This window comes from Protopterus annectens, chromosome 2.part0, assembly GCF_019279795.1.
Source record: "Protopterus annectens isolate FY-2018-M chromosome 2.part0, PAN1.0, whole genome shotgun sequence".
Classification (NCBI taxonomy): domain Eukaryota; kingdom Metazoa; phylum Chordata; order Ceratodontiformes; family Protopteridae; genus Protopterus; species Protopterus annectens.
The window spans coordinates 270,630,107-270,654,077 of NC_056728.1; the positions used below are offsets into that span (position 1 = coordinate 270,630,107).

General features: G+C 38.2%; 2 protein-coding genes across 4 annotated transcripts in view; one reads left to right on the forward strand and one right to left on the reverse strand.

Moving 5' to 3' along the window:
* Positions 1–19,285, forward strand: part of PPIC (peptidylprolyl isomerase C) — a 263,346-nt gene extending 244,061 nt beyond the window's left edge. The window contains exons 5-6 of one of the 2 annotated variants that reach the window (XM_044060755.1): positions 5,385–5,511; positions 18,935–19,046. In XM_044060755.1, coding sequence (XP_043916690.1) covers positions 5,385–5,474 — 90 coding nt within the window. In that variant the 3' untranslated portion in view covers positions 5,475–5,511; positions 18,935–19,046. Of the gene's footprint in view, positions 1–5,384; positions 5,512–18,934 lie in introns of both variants that reach the window. The other variant, XM_044060754.1, reaches the window with a different exon arrangement.
* Positions 19,286–19,288: 3 nt separating this feature from the next.
* The window catches only part of SNX24 (sorting nexin 24), a 1,571,570-nt gene continuing 1,566,887 nt past the window's right edge, over positions 19,289–23,971 (reverse strand). For both annotated transcript variants that reach the window (XM_044060756.1, XM_044060757.1), the window contains one exon: positions 19,289–23,428. In XM_044060756.1, coding sequence (XP_043916691.1) covers positions 23,334–23,428 — 95 coding nt within the window. In that variant the 3' untranslated portion in view covers positions 19,289–23,333. The remainder of the gene's footprint in view (positions 23,429–23,971) is intronic.

The window sequence follows — 23,971 nt, forward strand, 5'->3', positions numbered from 1 at the left end:
TCACTTGTCTGGAGCTGGATTTGGAGTCAGCTACTTTTATAGTGTGGGTTCTATCAGTAAGCCATTTAGCAACCCATTGGGTGACATAGGGATTAATGCCCAACTTCAATGTTACCTAAAAAGCTTATGGAGTCAACATTGTCACAGCCTGGAAACAATGATTCCTATCATTCCTTGCCTGCAGCAAGAGTTCCTTTGGTGGGCAGAGGCCTGTCACGAAAACAAGGGACTATCATTCATTCCAACCCCTGCCACCCAAACCCTGACTACAGATGCATCAGACTATGCTTGGGGGGCGCATCTGGCAGGGAGATTCATTCAGGGTGAATGGAGCCCAAATCAAATGTACCTGCATATCAACCAGAAAGTGATGCTAGCTGTACAGAATGCTCTGACAGCTTTCAAGGACTTTCTTCATCCAGGACAACTACTGATAAAGACGGACAACACCACAGTCATGTGGTACATAAACAAGCAGGGGGGTACCCATTCCTACCCCCTTTGTAGACTAACCATGGCTTTGTGGAACACAGCCTTGTCTTACCAAATACATCTACAAACTCAATTCCTGCCAGGAAAACAAAATACTCTGGCAGACGAACTAAACAGAAATCTTATGGACCCACACAAATGGAAACTGGATCCACAAATCTTCAGCATGTTGACACGCAAATGGGGGAGCCCAGACATAGATCTTTTTGCCTCACCCCAAAACTATCAGTTGGACAAATTCTGCACAATAATTCATCACAAAAAAGCTTGGAAAGTGGAAGCTCTATCCTTCAGCTGGAAAAACCTATCAGTCTATGCTTTTCCCCCCCTGCCTCTGCTCTCCAAGGTCTTACTAAACGACAGGATAAACCAAAAATGATTCTGATTGCTCCAGACTGGCCTCACCAACACTGGTACCCGCTACTACGCAATATATTACACCTTCCTGCGTGGTATCTGTCTCAGACACCTTATCTACTGTCTCAGCAGAACTTTAAAGTTCTACATACTCCGCTCCAAACTCTGAATCTTGCAGCATGGCTACTCAATTAATTTCACCAGTTACATCTCTCAGCAAACATGTGATGGATGTCATTTTGGAAGCTAGAAGGCCTAGCACTAGAAAATCTTATGCTGATAATTGGAAAAGATTCTGTGCCTGGAATCAGGCACAAGGAATAAGCACAGAAATGCCCAATGTTCCTCAGATTCTGCAATGTTTAACTGAGATGCTTCACAAGGGTTTATCTTTCTCTTCCATAAAAATCCACGCCTCTGCCATTTCCGCTCATTACAACACAGAGCCTCCCCTCTTTTCTCATCCCCTGCTAAAGCAGTATCTCAGAGGGGCCAAAAATTTAAGACCTCCCAGGAGAGCACCAACTCCTGCATGGGACCTAAATTTTGTGTTGGAAAAGCTCACCCTACCTCCTTCTGAGCCAGCTGCTACTGCAGACATACAATTTCTCTTTTGGAAGACAGCTTTTCTTTTAGCAGTTACTTCAGCTAGAAGGATCTCAGAACTACAGGCTCTCATGGAAGTGGAGCCTTTCATTATTTTCTACTCGGACAGGGTAGCGCTCAGGATCAATCCATCCTTTATGCCTAAAGTGGTATGTAGTGTGGCTCTTAATCAGACCATTCATCTGCCAACTTTTTTCCCAAATCCACAGAACAAGGGAGAGCGGATTCTGCACTCATTGGATGTACACAGGCAACTAAGATTCTACTTGAACAGGACAAAATCTCAGCAACTACTGGTGGCATTTGCTGCAGGGGCAGAGAGAAAGGCTATCTCAAAGCAGACAATTTCAAAATGGATAAGCCATTGTATTCGTTTCTGCTACATGCATCATGGTAAACCTGTCCCCAAGGGGATCAGATCCCATTCCACCAGGGCTGCATCTATGTCTGCAGCCTTTCTCAGAGGGGATCCTACCAGAGACATTCTAGAAGCTGCTACCTGGAGCTCAGTTCATACGTTCACCAAGCATTACCATTTACCTCCCTTCTCTAAATCCAGAGCAAGCTTTGCCACTGCTGTCCTGCAGGGCCTTATAGATGCTCCTAATGCTGTATAATTCCATCCTCCCAACCATAGCTTTGGGATTCTACCCAAATGTAATGACTGCAACAGTGAAACATGAAGAACATGATACATTTGTGTACACTTACCATAAATGTAGATGTTCGAGTGTATTCACTGTTGCAGTCCTGGTTATCCACTTGCCAGCCCCCTACTTTTCTCTTTTTATACCTCTTCTTTCTGTTACTATACTCAAAAGCCTTCTTATTGTATTTGCTTTTATTTGGAGGTATATTTTTGGTGTTCTAAATTTTATATTATATATATATATATATATATATATATATAATTTGCTCCCCATTTGAGGGGCACCTGACATCTGGGGCAAGAAAAACTGATTAAAATGGCTTAGGCTGCATGTTTTATACCCCTGACGACCTGACGTTATGGAAGAAGGGACAGCAACCGACGCAGGACCCAAGACTTTGTTAATCAGGCTGACTGTGGGCTAGCTGCAAGCAGATAACCCAAATGTAATGACTGCAACAGTGAATACACGCGAACATCTACATTTATGGTAAGTGTATACAACTGTACTTTCTTGGTAGTGAAAGAAAAAGCTTTTGATTTCTATATTTTCCCCTTTGGTTTGTATTATCTATTAATGTCATTTTCTTTGTGTCCATGCCAGAGTCTGTCCTGCTTTCCCCCTAAAGCCGCAAGAAGTTATGCTTTTACTTTTTTTTTTGTCATATCTAGGTTTCCAATATCACTCTTTATTCTTATTTCCTGTAGCAGTAGTTCTATTTCTTTATTATTTCACTCTTATCAAGCTGCTTATGTATTCTTCTTAAGTCTTGTTCCCATTTCCTCAGATTCTCTTTCCGGCCTCTTCTATATTTCCTTGCTTCTGGTATTATCCAGGATTGTATTGCCACCTTAATCTTGTTTAAATCTGGCCTTGTAGCTGTAGTTTAACAAAATGTTTTTTCTGTTATTCTCCTCACTTGTTCACCGTTTTGATTTGTTCCATTTCCACTGACCCTGATGCTTTCTCTCAACCATGATGTCCACACATTACTAGTGCATAATCCATTAGCCCTCTTTCTCTGAAGCAGTCTGTCCTACTCCCCTGATGTATTTGGAAAAGGTGAACAGTCTTTCTTATTCATGTCTTGCTCTCCATATGTCCACGTTTTCTTCAGTTCTTTCTTTAGGTCCCTTTGTTTAACAGTGTTATACTCCCTCTCCCTCCATGTCCTATTCTAGGTTTAGTGCTATATTATAGTCACCCCTATGCATTCTAATTGGTCTCTAGCTTCTGCCTGCTACCAGGCTGTAAACAACCTCTCAGAAATTGCAACTGTACTTGTTTGGTGCATAAATATTACCTACCTTTCATTTCTCCCGTTAACTTTCTTACTTTCCCTCTGTCCTAGTAACCATCTTCTGAACAGAATGGCAGTCTCTGTCTCTCCTCCCCCTTGTATGATCTGCCATGCTTGCTGAATATTCCTTTTGTTATTGGGGTTTTCAGTTATCTGATTTTTTTTTTTTAACTTTCTTGGATCAAGCATACTCTATTTCTCTTATGTACTTTCTTCTCTTTTTGATTGGGTTTGATACTCTCCTACATTCCAAGTTATGATTTAGGTTTTTCTTGCTCTGTCCTCATTGGATTATGTGGCTAATTACCCCTCTAACCACTCTTGGGTACCCTTGTTTCCTATGCCCTTACATTTTCACTGTTTCTTGCCCTGGCTGGCTTTACTTTTTATTTTATGTATTTAACATTTGTTTACCAGGAAAGTCTGACATGGAATGAAGCCAATTTTCAGTGGAGGCCTGGGGAGAAATGCTCCAGATGCATGTCTTTGAAATGTGGGGAAAAAAAACAGAGCCCCTGGAGGAAACCCACACAAACACAGAGAGGACATGCAGACTCTGCACAAAAGACATTCCAGCTGAGAATCAGACTGGAGAACCTCTTGTTGTGAGCCGACAACGCTACCAATGAACCACTGCACCATCCATTTGTTGTCCCATAGTGGATATGTTTTCCTTTTCTCCTCTTTTCCATTTTCTGTGCCTTTTTGTTCCTGTTAACTATTTTTCCTCCTTTCTTTGGCCTGAACCCTTTCTCATCAGTGTTTCTCTCTCCACTGTTCATTTTTTTTTTTTTTTTTAATCCACTTCCACTTTTTTCCCAACCTTCTCTTGATGAATGGCCCTTCTGGTCCCTCACTGTATCCTTTAACTTCTTAGTACTTACAATTCTGTGTCTATTATCAGCCTTAGATTAGTGATACCCGCACCTTTCCCTCTTAGTCCCTAGAGCATCCCACTATTGTGTCTTGAGGACTAATGCACTGCTGCTGTCTTTTGCTCACTTTGTCTACTGTGTGCAACATATGTTTTATGCAATTTGTCCCCTCTTCTAGCTTGTTGTTTCTGCTTTAGCTACTGCTTGTGATTCTTGAGTCCTTCCTTTCTCTCTGTGTACCCTCATCTCTTCCTTGTAAAATAGTCTTCTTCTCCCATCCTCTGCCTCTTGGGATGCTTCTAGCTCTTCACTTTCCTAAAATATTAGTGTTTGCTTGTAGGATTATTTGCATCAGCAACTATGCTATATAACTGTGGCCTAGATGAATTCCTCTTCTGTGACTGTTTTCTTCACTACAAGGTGTAAACCAAGCAGTGAATATCCTTAGCATACAGTATAGGTTTGCTTGCTGTCTGCTCATCCGCATTACCTTCAGAGAACATAGTTGGATCATGTAAGCCTGCCAGCACTATGTCAAGGTCCATCTGTTTCTCACTGTACCAGTAGTTAACAGGCATTCTATTAACTACTGTCTATGTTGCAGACCACTAAGGAGCTCTGACTTTGTCATTACAAACACCTACATCTTTCCAGAGGAAACGTAGTAGTCACATTGATACATACCTAAAATTCAGAGATCTGTATTTTAAGAAATACCTCACACTTTTTCTTAAAAAATGTACAAAGTGCTTAAGAGTACAAGAAGAAAGACATTACCGTGTTTCAATTTTTTAGATGACACTCTGTGCATACAACTGAGGGCTGTTAGCTCTCATGCAACATATAGTTTGAATGTTATGTTAATGCAGCTGCACCCCCTCCCCCTTTGCTCTACACTGTTCCCTGTGTGAACCCTAGAAATTGGCTTTGATTATGGTTTTAAAAAAAGTTATGTACTCACTATAACTTTCCATCTGAGTTGTTGCTCTTCATTTGTCTTCAACCTGTTGAGTACTGAGATCCATAGCTGCATTTCTAGCATCTAATCTGAGGTTCAAGCTCCTCCTCCCACCCATAATGTCCCTGTTTCCCTCCTTCCTTCAGATCGAGTTTTCTGCTAACCAAGCATCCCAACCTGAGCCAAGATCATCTCCCATAACAGGTCTCCAGAAGCATGAACAGGGACGTTTGTGAAAAGAACTTTTCGAGGACTTAGAATGTAGGATAGAAGGTTTGTGGCAGTAACAGGATCATTTAGATAAAATAGTAATTGGTGTATATGTGGAGAACTTGGAGATGCCAGTATGCATTGTATAATAAAAGATGGAAAATAAAAAGGCATTCTTATGCAAATTAGTGATTTTACATAACTGCTGTAGTTAAGCATTCTTTGAGGAATACATATATTGTACCAAGCTGTTTTAATAAGATATGCATTTATGTGAGAGATTTCAGTGAATAGTGTGTATTTGTAGTGTTTTCATCATGTTGTAAGCAAGTGTAGTTGGATTATTTGCATTCAGCTGAGGCAGATTGCTTCTCCATTTAATGCATCGGCCAAAGGCCGACACCTCTGTAGTCAAGCATAACCATCCTTATGCTGCATTGCAACTTCAGTATTATGAATCTAAGTATCTGGTATGGGACTAGAACCAACGGCCTTCTAATCTTTCCAACATGAAAGAAGTGAACTGTCTAGTGAGCCTTCTTGCAGTCAATTTGTAGGTAATAAAACAGTTGTGAAATGTAGCTGTTGGATTTAGGTGTGTATAATCCAGATTGCTAAACTGAAATATCTTGAATATCATTGCTGCTCTGCTCCAAGTTATTTTTCTACTTTTAATGATGAAAGTAAAAGTGCCAAGCATATGAATTATACAGCTAAAATAAACTGTCCCATAACTGGTAAAATTATAAAATGAGGGGGGTTAGTTATCTATGTTGCTGTTATGTAAGGGCTTCCAGCAGAAGAATAGAAAAGCTTTATATATATATATATATATATATTCTAGTGTGATTCCTTGCTTGTTGTTGAACAAGGAACACAGTGAATCTTCTCAGCTTGAATGAATGTGCACATGTTGCTAATTGTCAGGCCCAGTCTCTTCACTGAAATTAATCTGGTATCTACCATCAAACTATTGTCACTAACAGCAGAGTAGTTTTCTGTTCATGATCACCTAACTAGAGCTCTGAAAACAGGAATATGAGAAACAGTGTTATGACTTTCATCTGCTAAAGAAAAATTTGTCTTGTTTGGATGCTATGCACACCTCTCCAGATTCTATCTTTAATATATTCCAGCAGATGGGTGGGAAATACCAGTCTACACAATTTAATGTCCAGCATAAGTTCTGCAGAATTGTTAGTGATGCTTCATTAAACTTGACTAGTTATGAAGAGTTATCTTCCCCACAGAGTGGCATTATGAAGTTGCTAATGAGTATAATTTCAATACTTTTTGTTAACTTCTTGAATGGCCTGCATACTGACATGATTTATGGCAGCTGTCAAACATTGGATCAGGTCTGCTTTGTTTGGCAACCCAAAGTGTTCTCTTTTTTTTTTTTTGTATTGAAATGCCAGAGGTATAGGTGTTTGAATTGCGTTATAGTTGAGCTGCTGAATCTTGATTATAACATAACTCTTTGCAACCATGGCATTAGTATGTATACGATGTGGGGCAGAGCCCCCTTCTTTAAAAAAAAAAAAAAAAAAAGATGCTGTCCGGTTCAATTGTCAGGTAGAGTGTCTTCTGCGTGGAGACATCCATGAATGGGCATACCTTTGTTGAAGGTTGTGCATCAGAGCTGGCAACTTGGCATGTAAAAATCTACTGCCAATCATTAGTGGACCAGAGTTCTGCTGTGGCGACCCCTAACTGGGAAAAGCCGAAAGACGCAACATTTTTTTTTCTATTGGAATTGATTGTAGATGAAATTTCACAATGTATTTGTTTCATCTGTAATGAATGATTTTACTTAGATGCCTGAGGAGTTACATCTATGTCAGTGAAGTAAAATTTATCATGAGTCTCCTCTCTAGCCTGAGAGTTTTAAAAAGCAGCCATAGTTACTGGAAAGCATTCTGAACTTCTCAAAAAGGGAGGCATGTAACTCACTCATCTTATTCATTTCTGAATTAGAAGACACAATCCAAATGAGGTAGTTTTGCACTGGTACTTGATAGTGTGATTTTTGACCCTATGTTACCACTCAAGTGAAAATGTACCAATACACAAGCACTCAGTTGCTGCTTTTGACAAACACCAGTTACAAGTGATTTCTAAGTCTTGCGGTAGTGTGTACTACACTGCAAAATGTCTAATTAACTGAAACCCCTTTTTGAAGGATGAGCTTTGGACACAGTATAATTTGGTGTTGCTGTTATTACATACTAAACTGGAAATGTACTTTGTTTCACTTCTTAATAGACTATATATATATATATATATATATATATATATATATATGTATTTTTTTTTTCAGCTTGAAAAACTTTTCCTTAAGCTCACGTGGTCAGGGCCTAAAGGATTCCTACTAACTTACACCCTTAGACAGATTATTTCTTGGATTCAATGCAGGGAGTTGGCAGTACTAGTTCACCTCCTTGCCTTTTGATTTAACTACTTCTCATGGGGTATTCATAAAGTGTCTGGCTACTGCAGAATGATGGTTATTTATTATATAGCCTTAGATGAACGACTGTTCATTCAAGCAGCAACTGCAGAAGAGATTCAGAAGGCTCTGATGTGCTTTTAAAACCTATGTCTCCTCCTAAAACTTCTGCAATCCCATCTAGAACCCATCTTGCCTCTTAATGGTATTGCTGTACAAAGACAACAAGGCCTTTCTGCCCTTAAGTGGTTTTCCTATCCTGCTGCAAAGGACTGCAGAGTGGTGCCTTCCATTTTGATGGTGCCCCTAGCAAGGTTATACATGAGGAAGCTGCAGTGGTACCAGAGGAACATGTGTTACCACTGTACCCCATACTGCTATTGCTCTCGGGTTAAATATGGTTAGGCCTGGAAAGGCTCTTGGGCTGTTATGCTAGGTTCATAAGGTGATTACTAGCCTGAGTCAAACAAATTCTCAGCATTCCTCAAGTGTGTGGGTCTTTTGAAGGTAGGTCAGTTTTTCCATATGCTTATCATATCATAGCTCCTTAGATCCATGAGGTCATCATTCTAATTACCAAGACATCCAGGCCAATTTTGCAGAAGAGACTCTTGTGCATCTTCACAGATGAGCCTATTTCTACCTGTTGCACAAGATAGCAGTGCACATATGCAATACAATTCAAGAAAGACCCTTAGGGCATTTTATATTCCATCTCAGGAGCTGAGTGGGTAAGAGGTGGAGGCACAGTATTTCTGTATTACGTTCAAAGGTGTGAAATGTTGAATCCCCCCCCCCCCCCAAAAAAAAAGCCAAATCTCTAGGTGCGACTCCAAAAAATGTTTTTTTACTATGTATGTTCAAAGTGTTCTTGTACTCTGTTACTTAAATCTATGTACTCCATAACCCTACAACATTGTGGAAATGGTAAATTCACTGCAAGGTAAAAGAAAGAAAAAAAAAGTCTTCTCACGTACTGTAATATCAAGGAATGTTTACTCTAGGGAATCAGGACTGGGAAGAATTACATTCACTAAGATAATATTCAGCAAGTGGTTGCTGTACTGCATGTGTTTGTATTGTGGTTGGATGTTGGCAGGCTCCAGTGAGTAACTCCTGGCCAGAAACATTTGCTGATGGTTAAAGTCCTGTTCAAAATACCTAAGCTTTTGCTTTGCCATCTGAATATCACTTTGCATGGTTCATTTGCAGGCATTACCTCGGTTTCAGTCTGGAATTTTATACAATCACATTTACTACTTTGCACAGTACACAGCCCTTCTCTTACCTTAGCCTCAGTCCTCCACAGTATGTTACATCCAGCAGCAGTCTTGTTTAATTTGGTAATGTACCTATGCAGACATTCTTCCACCCATATACAGTGCTTTCAAGCAGTTATTGATGGCAGCCCTCAAGGATACAGCAAGAAAAATGTGTGTATATCTTAAAATAGTGAGACATTACAGTATCTGAAATTGGCTTCAGTTGTTCATGTACTGGAATGTGCTTTGACAACAACAAAAAAAAAGTGCAAATCTCATTACAAACGTCCCCCAGGTGTGTGGGTTTTTTTTTTTATTATAAACGTGGCTGTGTGGAGGTATATATAAAGCATAGTCATTCTTTGCATCCCTCCTACTAACACGGCATGTTATTTTCAATTAAAAAAATATAATTCAGAGCTGACTTTCATGGAAATAAAAATGAGACTACAAATAGGCAATTACTGATAAATGAAAGTTACGTACTTACCATAATGCTAGATTCATGTTGACTTGTGCTATTGATGGGTTATAGGATCTAATGCCAGCACTTAGACTTTTAGCTTCTAAGCTCCCATAATGCCTTGCACTACCTAATCTCCTCAGATTAAGTTTGTGACTGGCATACTGTACCCCTCTGAAGAAAACTACCAGCTGAAAAAACATTACTTAAGAGGTCTAACAGGACTCTAGAAGCCAAAAGTGCAGATGACAATTTGAATGGGAGGGTGATACAGTCTGAAGATGACACTTTTGTATTCAAAGTTGCCTCGATCACATGCCTCAACCTGTGGAATAGCGTCTCAGCTAGGCTGACTTGGGTGATACTAAGAGAGGACATTTTGAAGAATGATGAAGCTAAACATAGCTCTTGCCCTAAACTGAATGTCATGCTTTTAATAACTCACAAAGATATGAGCATTAGACCAAGTTGTTACCGAACAATTTCAACCAGAGATGTGTGATTAAAGAAGGCTGTCGAGGTAGCAACTGCCCTAGTGGAATAAGTTTTTTTAGCTTGGATGGCAACTATAATCTATTAAAGAAATACAGTCAGTAAACCACTGGACAAAGTGACCTTATATATTCCCTTTCTTGGGGTAACTCTGGAAAAGGACAAAAATCTGATCAGATTTTCTTTATCCTGTGTAAGTAAAATCTTAATTGTCAATGCAAATCCAACCTATGAAGACTTTCTTACTGAACTTCTCTAAGAACAATGGTAAATGAATGGACTGGTTTAAATTAGATTTTGAGATCACCTTGGGGAAAAAAGGCTGAATTAGTTCTTAATGACACCTGCCTTTTGTGAAAAATTGGATAAGGAGGCTTACATGACAAAGTATCACTCAGCAGACGTCACTGCAACCAAGATTTTTTTCCAAGATAAAGCCTTTAGATTCACCTTAGTAGCAATTTCAAAGGGAGCTCTAGTTAAAGCTTGTAACGCAAATAAAGGCTCCTTTCAAAAAAGCATTAGAATGTTTCAGGGATGCTATGGGGAAATTATCCAGACCAACATGAAAATTAGAAATAGCCACTATCTAAATCTTGACAGTAGAGTAACTCTCCCCTAATTGAAAAAGACTAGCCAAGAAGTCCAAGAGAATACTTCTAAGGGTGCTGAAAAAGGGTTTAGGCCTTTAGATATGGCCCAAACCCTAATTTTTTTCTATTTGCTGCCCTACATTATCCTGGTTGAAGTCTTCTGAAATGAGAAAAGAACATGAATGACTCTGGCAGATAGCTTGGCCATCCCTGGAAGTGAAGGCACCAAGCAGTCAGTCTGAGGGATTTGAGATCTGGGTGAGGCTGTTGTAATGCATGCAGATTATATCTGGATTGGCTCCAGAACTTGGGATGCGTGTTGCAGTCAGAAAAAGTTGGAAAGACACTGCCTGCTGCCTCATCCTTATATTCTGTCAGCACAGGGTGGCAAGAATGGGTTCCAACTTGTTTGTTGATATACCAGACATTGTTGGTCTGGATCAATTTCACACCATTGTGGAGGCAGTCATGAAAACCCTGCAACAACAGGAGGGCCACTTTCCTCTTCACAACATTGGTGTACAAATTGCCCTCCAACTTGGACCATGTAATGTTGGACTGTCCTTCACTTAAAGTGCTTCCACACTCCAGGAGGGAAGTATCCATGGTCAAGGGGAGGAATCAAAGCAGCAACCTGATCAAACACTGTTGGATGTCATTCATCAAGAGGTGTGATTGCTACAAACCTCCATCAGTCTTATTGAAAACTGCATAGGAAGATATGTCAGAGACCACTGGACTGAGTGGCCACTGAAGTGCTCTCACATATATCTTGGCTAAACAGATGGCAGTCACCATCAATCCAAGGAGCCAAAGGATGAGAGAAGTGGGTGGTCTCTGAGAAAGAAGAACCTGGGTGCTTGAAGGCGTAGAGATGAAAGCTTTTAAAAAGGAAGCCTGGCAGTCTGACTAGTTCTGTCCAAATGGCATCCTGTGGACTGTAAAGCCAGGACTGGCTCTAGCTTGGATTTTCTGATGTTCACTGTGATTCCTAGGGAAGGCACAGATGAAGCAAGAAGTCTCTTGCATGAAGTAATTATGCCCTTGAATTCACTGTAAGGAGTCAATTGTCCAGGGGCAGGAAGAATCAAAACCCCTGCAGCCTGAACTGAGCTACCACCACTGCCGTACATTTGATGAACACCTGGGGGGACTATGGTGAGACACAGGGCAATGCCTGAAACTGCTGGTGACTCTCTCATAGCCAGAAGTGCAGAAACCTCCTGGAATGCCTGGCTATTTTTGTGTGATAGTAACCATCTTTGAGGTTCACTGAGCACATCCAGTCATCTTACCTCAACAGAGTTAGAGTAGACTGCACTGTTCCAGTCTGGTATTTGGCCTTTTTGAACAAACAAATCTAGTCTTAGAACCAAAATGACTCTGTGGTCCTTGTTTTTCTTGGGCACCGAAAGAATCATGAGCAGATCCCAGATCCACAGTAGTCTGGTGGGACATCCTGAATGACTAGTTTTACTACCAGTTTTGTATTTCTCCTGCTTTCCTTCACTTCTGCATTTTTGATGAAAGTCTGGGTAGAATACAAAAAGGATTGTGTAGCCTCTAATAACTTTCAACACCTATGAATCTGTGGTGATGACCTCCCAAGCTTGAGAATGGCAGTGAAGCCCCCTGCCTCCAGAGTGCAGCAGATAGGCAAACCTACAGGAGCACTGAAAAGGTGAAATGGAGATACTTCCCTAAATTCTGATTTTTGCAGACTGCTCCTGCCTTTATGATGGTGTCCATTAAAGTCTGCCCCCCATCAGCACTGGGGGCAATTTCACCTGGACTATCTTGGACAAACTACTAAGATTTCCAGAAAAAAAAGACAAGCTTTCCACCCTTTCTGGGGATGGAAAAGCAGACCCCCCACTACAGATGTCTGTTCTCTCCTAGTTGGTGTGTCTTTAACTTTAGGCCCAGACAAGGTAGAATCACCAAACTGAGCTTCACAAAGCTCTCCACCATACCATCTGCTGAGCTGGATAGCAAGTGTGTGGATACATTCAAAGTCAGCATGGTAGCCAACTGACCCTTCATGGACTTGTGTGTATACTGGTCGTCATCTGGGTTGCTATAGATTTATTAACCTACTTAATCAAGTCTTGTCAGGTGTGCCATGTAGTTCATTGCACAAAAAGCAAAGATGGCTGAAGCACGCATGCACGACTCACATCAATCCAATGCTTTGGACTCTGTATTGGGAGGATGGATAGATGCACTCTCCTGTGAGAGTTTCTTCTTGATTGCTGTGGCTACAATGGTGGCAGTGACCACAGGCCCCTTCCTCCAATGTTCCCTATATGTGGGTGGAACTAAACCCTGCCTGGCTTTTACAGTCTCCACCATATCTGGTTCTCTCCATGATGTCCTAGATACTAAATTGATGAGCGGGTATGGAAGGGATGATATCCAGGTCTCAAGAAAAAACTGATACCTCAGGGGAAAGGGATTCAGAGGCCTAACCTTCCCTTCATGTCATCAGTTCCAGATGGTGACAGTCATCTTCACGGGAAGATTTTTGGAAGCCTGCCTTTCACTGAGGTTATCTTCTTCTGTTAATGATTCCTGAGGAGATTCTAGGTGTTGCCTCTTCCACAGATGTGCTCCTCTTGGGGAGCTCTGGCTCTGGATCTGCCTGAGGCCTAGAGGTGCAGGCTGTCCCTGAACAGGATAATGGGAGATCAAGGTAACAAGTACACTGGAGGATCAGGCTGGATCTGATACAGAGAGCAACTTTCCAGCACCTGAGCAGAATGGAACTCTCTCCACTGACTCAAACACTAACATCAAAGTCGGATAACTAAATAAGGACCTCTAGGAAGCAAATGGAAGTAATAAGCTAGTAAAAGCTGGAAGACAAACCTCAGGAGCCATATCTTCTTCTTAGTCCTTATTGGTCATCAAAGCAGAGAAGTATTGTCTGAGTTACATCTGGCTAAGAACCACTTATTTTTTTATGTTTCTCTGCTCTGGCAGTCCCTAGGGCATGTCATTCTCTGGGGGAGTGCCCAGGTGACTGGAAGAGTGAAACCAAAGTCATACCTCCTGGATATCTTTAACATAGCAGATTTTTGCTGCCAAAAAAGACTGGATCTAAATGCTTTTCATACCAGTAACAATTATGTCATTAGAATTAAACATAATTATATATATATATATATATATATATATATATATATATAAATGTGTGTGTGTGAGAAATAGTAAAAACATTTCTGAGGTTGTGAGTTTTCTTCTAATGTACTTTTGCCTACTTTTCATCAGATCTGCCTGGTGGGGGGGGGGTGCCCTTCTATTAGAATATTTAGATTAAAAACAATAATGGGCAAAGTATCATTAGGATGTTTATGTGCTCTATACAGCATGAGCTTTTTTACTTTCATTAGTATTGCAAGGAAGACCAGCAAAATAAGCTCTCTTCAACAACACACCTAGCTGCAACTTCATTTTATTATTCACCTAACAGAGTAAGTTACAGAATACTGGTATTTTTAATCAGCTCATCATATGTGGATCCTGCTTTACCAACTGCTTTGGAGTTTTGTATTGGGAGTTGCTTAATATAGCAATAACCCATGCCTGGGTGTGGGTAATGCTGGATTTACCCACGGTTGGTGTGGTTTGGTCACGAGGGCGAAGCATTACCCACACCCAGAAGTGGGTTATAGCTATTATCCAATTACATTATTTAAGAAAAAAATAATTACTTTTCTTAAATAATGGCATTGTGTAATGCCTCCTTGCTGCCCTTCCGCAGCTGTCTGGTATTCTGCGGCAGCTCTGATGTACTGTGCATGCGTATGCCTAAGCAGTACATCAGAGCTGTGAGCAAAAGCAACGGAGAAAGCAAGATCTTGCTTTTTCCGTTGCTTTTTAAAAACTGTTTTGCTATGTTAAATGGGTTTAACATAGCGAAACAGCTTTAAAAAAAGCAACGGAGAATCTCCGTTGCTTTTTTTAAAGCTGTCTTGCTATGTTAAACTCATTTAACATAGCGAGACAGTAATGTTAAGAGTTATAGTAATGGAAAAAGTCTGGGCGACCGGACCTTTTTCCATTACTATAACTCGGATTTACAACGTGCACGCTGACAAATCAGCGTGCACGTTTTTGAATATTAATGGGGGGTAGTTGTATAATTCTGTTTTTAGTAGGATTTGCTTGCCATTGGCTTCCTCCCAGATGCTGAGAATTCCCACAGTGCTCATAACACCCTTGAATATTTTTCAAATCGGCATCTCCAACTGCACAATCAATGCAAAACAGTGACTATGTCTCATACATTCATTTTTCTTCCCTTTGGAGCTGTTTGGTATATCCACAGATAGTGGAGCTGGAAAAAAAAAGATTATGATAGAAAAATGTGAAGATATGAAGGAATACTAGAAGACAACATGTGACAAAGTATGACAAGTACTTGTATGAAAATATAAACAGATTTTACTAGATAGATTAATGGGAAGCATAGGAGGAAGGAACAAATGAGGCGAAGGGTTAGAAAAGCAGATGTGTCAAAACTTTTTAGGGAAGACTCAATGATGAAATACAAACAGCATCAGGAAAGAAGGTGCAAAAATTATGATTTTTTTTTTTTTTACAGACTTTTTTGGAACAAAAGTAAAGATGTAAGGAAAAAAGGAATAAAAATTGAAATGATCGTGTATGGACAGAGTTGTGAGATTCTGTACAATAAATGTCACACAGATAAATAAAATGTTGGTTATAGTTAGAGTGCAGAGCTGACAGGCAAGGTGTAATAGATGTTGAAAGGGAAGAAAATGTTTAACTGTATGCAGATGTAAGTAGCACATAATAAAGATGCCCTGCTGTTTTCAGTAAGTACCATGAGATAACCTTTACATCTACCTGAGCTACCATCAATGTGGACAGCTGGGACCTTTTTTTTTTTCTTCTTCATCTGAAGGCCAGCATGCAAAGGGATACAGCATCTACACTCCCTCCAAATGCAGCTGTCAGTATTGGAAAATCTGGCATGGGAAGAGAACCCACCATCTTTTGATCTTTCAGCAACAAAAGTGAAAGTGCTACATGCTGAGCCATTGAATCTAAAACTTGTCTTTTCACACCCAGAGGAGAAAAAAAAAACACTAGAATCATTCCACCTTGCAGCCTGGAAATATTAGAATTTATTACCTAGATTTACTAGGCTTCTGAGTTTAAGACAACTCCCTCTTAAATATTGAAGTGTGTATGGCAGTAGCTTTTTTTGTCTACCAAATTCTTTACCCTTATATTTGTGTTGCTTAGGGAAGTTAGCAGTCTACTTGTACATTATATGAAACAGTTGCAGTGATAGCATCAAAATGAAATAGACATTCTACTTAATCTTAAGTGAAAGGCCCGCTCTGGTACGTTTTCTAGTTGAATCTGAAATAGAAGCTGCTGTTAAAAAAGGGAAAATTTGTAGGGAATACAAAATATTGCATGATAACTAAAAGAATCAATCAGAGGAGGTTAGAAAAGACTGGGAACAGAGAATGGAAAAGCCATTTACAAGACAACAATGGGAAGACATGTATGGGTCCCAAGTATGCAACAAAGTCCAGAAGATTTAGGATCTTTAATTGGAAGTGTTTTCATGGGTATGTTTATATCACAGGCAGACTCCACAAAGTATTTTCCCTCAGATGTCGGAAGTGTGATGGGGAAGAATGAGGTAACTAGGAATGTATGTTTTTTAAAATCTTCCAACTCATTACACTTCCAAAACTCCATACGGAGTACTTTGTCATGAATATTAAGTGAATAACATTGTGTAGCTAAGGAAATGACGCTTTACTAGAAAATGGAAATCAAAGTCTACACAAACTGTATTTGAAGTACTGATTATAAAAGAGATAAAAGGACAGGAAGAAAAGGGAGGGATCAAATTACATAGAAATAAAAGAAAATTGTGGGAACAATACCTGCATAATAATGCTCAGAAGGAGTGAGGTTTAAGGGAAGGCAGGAATTCAGCAATTTATGTAATGCTGGACTGATGACAGTTACAAAGAAAGATGTGTGATATACAATGTATATAAATGGAAAAATATGTTAATATGATATGTTTTCTTTTTATGTCTTAAGTGATAATTTAATAAAGGCTGTTAGCATCTAAAAAAAAGTCTTCATTAGTTCATTGGTTAGTACTAGGCTAACTGGCCTTGTGGGCCATTTTAAGCCTAGCCAATTATCCCATGTGAGAATCAATCCCTGCACCTTGTGTCTGTAAGGTAAACACATTAACCATTGTGCCAACCTCCAATAATGACATGGTTAACAGTTACAGCAGTGTGTTGACAGGATTCCTTTGCTGTTAACAGTAACCATTTAAATGCTAGTAATGATGTCTATCATTTTAAGAACCTTATAACAAGATAACCAATGGTAGTATGTTCACAGCATTACATAGAATTATAAGAAAAGTGGAATGTAAAGAGAGAGTTCACTCTAACAGAAGTGAACCCTAGATGTATCTTCTTATTTGTATACAATATGAAATCATTTTATTGAAGTTATTTTCTAAAGTATGTAGGAATATTACATAATACTGAATAAAATAAACATTGACACCATGTTCCGTTTCCTGTAGTCAGCTAATTTTGCATTTATTTTTTAACAAATTCATCACTGTTTACCTTTCAGGGCTAATAAGTAGTTAACAACACAAACAATGTTACTTGACATAACCACTAAGATTTTCAAAAGCTAACCCTTTCACTATCTCAGATTACCTTGGCAACCTACTATCCTTCATTAGCTAGGAATACACTTACCTGTTTGATAAAAAAAAATGTTATATGCCAGCAAAAGACAGCCTCTACAATTACTTAATCTGCTGATAATAGGAGGCATGTTATTTATACTATTAAAAATGTCCTCAAACTCAAGTTTGCCATACCTTTAAATTCTAACATCAGCCCACTACATCCATTGGCTACAAAAATAAATAAATAAATAAATATATATATATATATATATACTGTATGTCTTCTGTTTATTATTGTGAAGTAAAAAAATTATTTACAATCTAAAGAGAACTAACAACATTCCCTTAGCTTAAATGATTGGTCAAGCCTGATCGACTGTGGGAAAGAATTCCAGGTTTCTGCTACAGTATGAGAATAAAGGACATTTGATGATAGTAGTAACAGCTTTTATGGAGAGCACACTATTGTGGAGACTGGCAATTGTTAGGTTTACAGACTATTTGATAATGACTGCTCTAAAACATCAGAACCTTGATTGTCAAAATTCATTAAATGATTCTTGTACAGTATTAAAATGTCAAATATATTTTTATTCCGTTCTGTCCATATACAAAAAAACACCTTTTTAGCTTCATTCTGCTAATTGGATAGCCTGATAAAACTGTATGCTAGTACTTGCATTTTTACATACCTGTATGTATTTGTTGCATAAGAGCCTGAGTCATTAGTTAAAAGTGTCTTTTGGATAAGTTCCACTTAAATAACAAAAATAAAAATTCACAGAGCATATTAGCTAACTCTTACCTGCCTTCGGATGCCAGCAGGTACACAATCACATATTCAAGTAAACTGCATAGCACAACTTCTGTGGCAGTCTTTCAAATAATTGCCAGAGCTAGCACTGGGTTTGGAGTAATACCTGACCACACCATATGCCCTTCTGCACAAAAGTGTTCTAATAAAAAATACTTTTTTTTGAAAATCCTGTTCCAGTTTCTTTCTTTTGAATTTAAAGCCATGTGTTAATGTGCTGCCTAACTAGCTACCTGGCACACACCCAAACATGTGACCAAAGTGAACCCAGCTGCTGCAGCATGCTGAAAATTACTCTGCTGTAAACATAATGATTGTCAGTGTTTGATGACAGCATGATCTTCTAAGTCAAGATGGGACCAGCCACTATACCCCCTACTGCCTTGCTTTTAAACAAACTCAGGCAGGTATTTTGTGTAGGTCTGCACTTGTTTGTATCAAAACACATTCCAGTGAACAAGTAAGGAATCTACTGTTCTAATGATGTCAGAATACATGGTTGACATTCAAATTAGAAGGAAGCAAAATTAATTGCAGATAAGTTATATTACAGACTGGATTCAGGTTAAAAATCTACCTGTAACCATGCATACCATAAGACATTTATATTATTATTCCATTTATATTATTATTATATTTTGTGTTAAGAAACATACAGTGGTATGTGGATTCATTCTTCTTTGTTTTCTTTACAGAGTGTGGTACATGGCATCGAACTTCAACAAACAGATGATAACCTTCCATTAAAGGACTGCATTATAGTAAACAGTGGCACAATTCATGTTAAAGAACCATTTGTAGTTGAAGTTGATGATTGGTAGACAGTGACCTATAGCAAACACTATCTACTTTGGAGACCAGCCTGGAAAATAAAATCTTTACTTTTGAATGCAAAAGAACGGCCTTCAATCTCAGTATTAAGATGATTTATAAAACCTTGAAAATTAATATTTTTTTCACTCTTTGCAAGTTTTACCATTTTTTAAATAAAAAGAAATTATAATTTTTAGTATTGCCAAAATAAATGACTGTACATATAAAATCAACAATCATGTGAATAATTTTATTTAGCTTGTCATATGTTAACAATTTTTTTTCTTTTCTTGCATCTATAGAATGCTTCAGAAACACAGATGAAAGTATAATTTCCTAACATAACACTGGCTACAAAAACAGGAGTTTGTACATTAAAATATGACCTTAAAAGATTAGTGTATATATAACACAAGTTGTTTTAAGTCTGTCAAACAGAACACATTTCAATGAGTAAGGCAGCAATGCAAACTTAATACAGGTAAATATCTGTAATTATATCAATATATTGTTGATTAGTTTCAATTTAATGCAGTTTTCCAGTTGAACATCAACTGTAATGTAACTTTTCACCACTAAAACATATTTATAAAGTGCTGGTTATTAGTAAATTCATAGTTACCTTTTTTAGCTAATGACAACAAGGTGTCATTCCCAGTCACTGTAAGGAATGGTATAGAGTGGGGAGATGTTGGTGTCAATATTTACTGTACGACTGGTTGTTAGCAAGTATTAAAGTAACTCCTCCCCAATAATATTGCAAAGGCATAGTTTAGACCATCTTTTTTCCCTATTCAAATGTCATACCTGTTTAGAAAGGATTTTTTCTCAGATTGATTGACATAGGCTAGGCATACTATTTTTTTTTTTTTTAAGTTCAGTGTTAGCCACTTTCTATGGTTTTACATTCAGATACTGTGTCTTGCTGAGGTCAGTAAAATTTTAGAAAACGTATTTTAGATAAACTGAAATGCATCTCTTACAGTTGCTGAAAATGAAATGGAACGAGTTAATGTAGCATTACATGAAACTTTCACTGGTGGCCAGTGAAGTGTTGCCTTTATCCTTCTAAAACCGTGGAAAATTAAGGACAGCATGAAATACTGAAAGCAGCACTTCAACTGTCTTGAGCTGTTTGAAGTGACAGATATCAAACAGAGTTGCTAAACCTGCAAGGAAACTTAAAACAGTACTGTTGGGGGATAGTAATCCTACAATTTAATTTCGTGGTATGTTTAAAATTCTCCCGTACAAAGTTTATCTTACTTTTAGCACATATCAAGGCAGTTGCTTGTACCAAAACATAATGTAATAAAAGGACCAGAATAAACTGCATACTTAAAGGACAGTGCTGTATAATATTAGGCCATGAAAAATACAAATGCCTCCTAAAAATGGTAACATCACAATGAGGAAGAATTTCAAAATCTCAGTAAATGAAGTAGAACCTAAGGCCCACAGAGTTGTAAGCTAGCTATTCTGGTGCCCAGTGCCATCCCTTCATTTGGCACCTCCACTTTAACTTTAAGCTGAGGAGCAAAAAGATCCTCTGCTCAGACTTGAGAAAAATTACTTACCCCCAAGCAGCCATCAGCAACAGTACACGGAGCACCAAATGAAGTGCTGAGAGCAATCTCTTCAGTACTATTAAACTATAGCAAGTAACCGCTACAGTCCACAAACAGAGCTGAACTACTTCAGTTCTGAAGTGAACTAGTCCTGAGAGGTGGGTTATCCACTCCTTTTAAACTGTAGCAAGCAGTTTCTACAATCCACATGCAGAGTGCTAAAGAGCTTCAATAAGTCCTGGAACTGGACTTTGTTGGGGTGGGGGAGATAACCTTTGTTTACCATTTAAACTGTAGCACACTACTTGCTATCTTTGTACTGATATTCTTAAAGAAATCAAATTAACCAACACAGTATTTTTTAAAGTTTAACTAATTTCTATTCATACAATGTTTATAAAAATGTACGAGTGCAATGACACTAAAATGAGGTGATACACAGATATTTACTGACATTACAGAAACTCTGCTAGATGATATTTACTGACATTATGGAAACTGTGCTACCACTTCTGATAATTTGTTTTCTGCAAAAACTGAACGTACAAGCATTTCTATTTTAACATGCAGATGTTTACATTTTTTGTACACAAGCTATATTGTGTAAAAGATCTAAGTGAAAGATACTGCCATGATGCCTCTTAAATCTGCCCACTGTGTGCTTCAAATTAGCTTATTCCCAGAAATAAACAACCCCTCCCACCATAACATCCATAAAGTACTAGTGGTCTCACGACCTTCTCGGTGATCCAATTATTTGCATATTTTTAACAGCCACTAAAGTTTACTTGCATAAATGACAGTAATAATGTGACTTGGAATGCAAACCTTCACATAGTATCTCAAATCTCAAAAGTGCAGTACAGACACAGAACAAAGAAAGGTGATCACATTCACCCAAGGTTCTATCTTCCTGTAAGAATATGCTTATAACTGGAATTAAAAAAAAGAACTATGGTAATTCTAAATCACTGAGTGCAGAGGCATGATGTGTTTCTGACAAACTGTAAACTTGCTCCTGCATCTTCTGCCAGCTTGGGATCTCTGTACATTTAAAAGACTTGCTAATTTTATTTCTGCTAAGCTTTTACTCTTCATATTATGCATGTACCTGGAGTGTATGTGTGTGAATGTGTAGTGTGTTATCAGATGGACAAAATGCATATGCAAATCTGTTAATGCTATGTATTGATATGTAAATTTTAAAAGGTTTTGTGTATTTCTCTTATAACTTCCCACTTCCAATTGTAAAGGAAGATGAACACTACTCTTAGTTTTTATTTCATACAATCCTGTATACTGTACTAGCTGTAAAAAACACACAGCTATCAGATGAACATGTTCAACTTCTTGTCTAATGTTGAGTTAAAATTGTTTCCATATTGGATGATGTTATTTTATGCACACCCTTAAGCATCTGACAACATGCTAAACTAAATGTTGTTCCCACTGGGTGCTATTCCAACAGTTAGAGTGGAACTTGAATATAAATGAACATCGCTCTAGGTGGAAACAGACAAAAACAAAATGAAGATGCTACTTCCTAAAAATGATAACTACAACCTATTTGTTAATGGAAGATAGTGTCATATTACTTAAATGCAGCTCACAAAAACGGTCTAGTGTTAGTTCCTGTAGTTGGTCAAAAAATTTTAATAGAAGTCTATCTAGTCAGGCTGCTTATCTCATCTTGCTGTTTAAGTACATCTTTGTTAATGTACAAACACAAATAAGGTATGATGATGTTTAATACAGTCATGTAGTTTTCAAGCATGTTCCAAACTTTACCCCATTATAAAACTAGTTAGTATTAAGCATATTAATTTTAATCGAGAGTTTTAAATTAATTAGGTAAAAGTTAGTAATGTGTATATAAACAAGCATGAGAGGTTAGAAAAAGACAGATGTGGAATTATAAATTACTTCAGTTTTTAAAACATGCCAGTGGATATTTTGAGGTCTATGTTATTACATTGAAGAATCGGATCATCGAATGGTATTGCATCAGGAATTACTCTCATCAAACCTCCCTCTGGCGGGCTGCATCCCCCACCACTAACTATATATACACCAACTCCAAGATCGTGCTACACTGGGGAAAGGTCAAATTTCCAAATCTCCACAGTAATGTGATGCGATCTCAGTCAGAATGGTTCAATGAAAAGCATGTTAGAAAAAGTGCCATCCGAAATGCTGTTCGATGATCCGATTCTTCAACAAAATAATAGGAACCTGATATTTTCACTTAAACATCCACAAACCACCTACTTATTTACTGGACATTAACATCTCTCCAAATCCATTCAGACATTTAAAGACATTAAAGTGGCCTGCATGTTTTGTATTCTTTTTTCTTACTGAAAAAAATCTGCAGAAAAGTAGTGACACTGGTTAATAGCTACTACGGTCAATGAGACAAGAAAGTCAAGAAAATGAAGTGTGAACTACTTTCTGCAGACCCTGTGATAAGCTCCTGGTCAAAAGGAGGCAAAGTGGGGGTTTCTCAAGGTCTTCATAAAACAGTCAGGAACATACTTTAAATTTACTTTTACCTTTTCTTTCTTTTTTCTTTTTTAAATGGAAACAGCAGCATTTTCAGTTACAAAGTACATGTTATCAAAGCATATGTGCAATACATGGCAGCTGTAACATCATCCAGGCTTGCTACCGCTGGCTTATGAAAATGGTTTGTATAATGTACACTGACGTCCGTTCATGCCTTGCTTGCACATTGGTCTCTACCTTGGCTGAAGATGAGGATAATATATTCCATGGAGAACACCTTCTGTAACCACATTTGGAAATCATCTAGGGAAAGGGGGAAAAACATGTTTAACATGTAATGGAAACCAGCAAAGTGACTAAGCTGTTACATGCCAACCTTTTAGTTTTTGAATAAAAATTTGTATACTTCAGTCTGTATCATTTCCAAACTTCACCTCCACATCCATCATTCTGAAAGGCTGCAAGTTTTTTCATGTCTATTTTCTGATGGGAGGTGGTACTACACCCATTTTTTATACTAACCTCCAAGTCTTCACAACTTTGAAACAAATGCTGTCCCCTTTCAGGTGTGAATGCCTTAATTTTGCAAAAACATGTATTAAAGACTCCTACATATCGCCACTAAAACAACAGTAATGCCTTTACAATACATGCATTTACCACATGATCTAATAAAAATATCTGGTGGTTCAGTTCTTGCCCAAGAACAAGGACAATGCTGGATAAACTACACCATCACAAGAAGAGTAACTTGTACTTTGTGCATGACATAATTACAAGTTGCTTATCATGTTATATCATAATTTAACAGAAATCTGGGATTCAGTAATTTAAGCCACTCAAGTT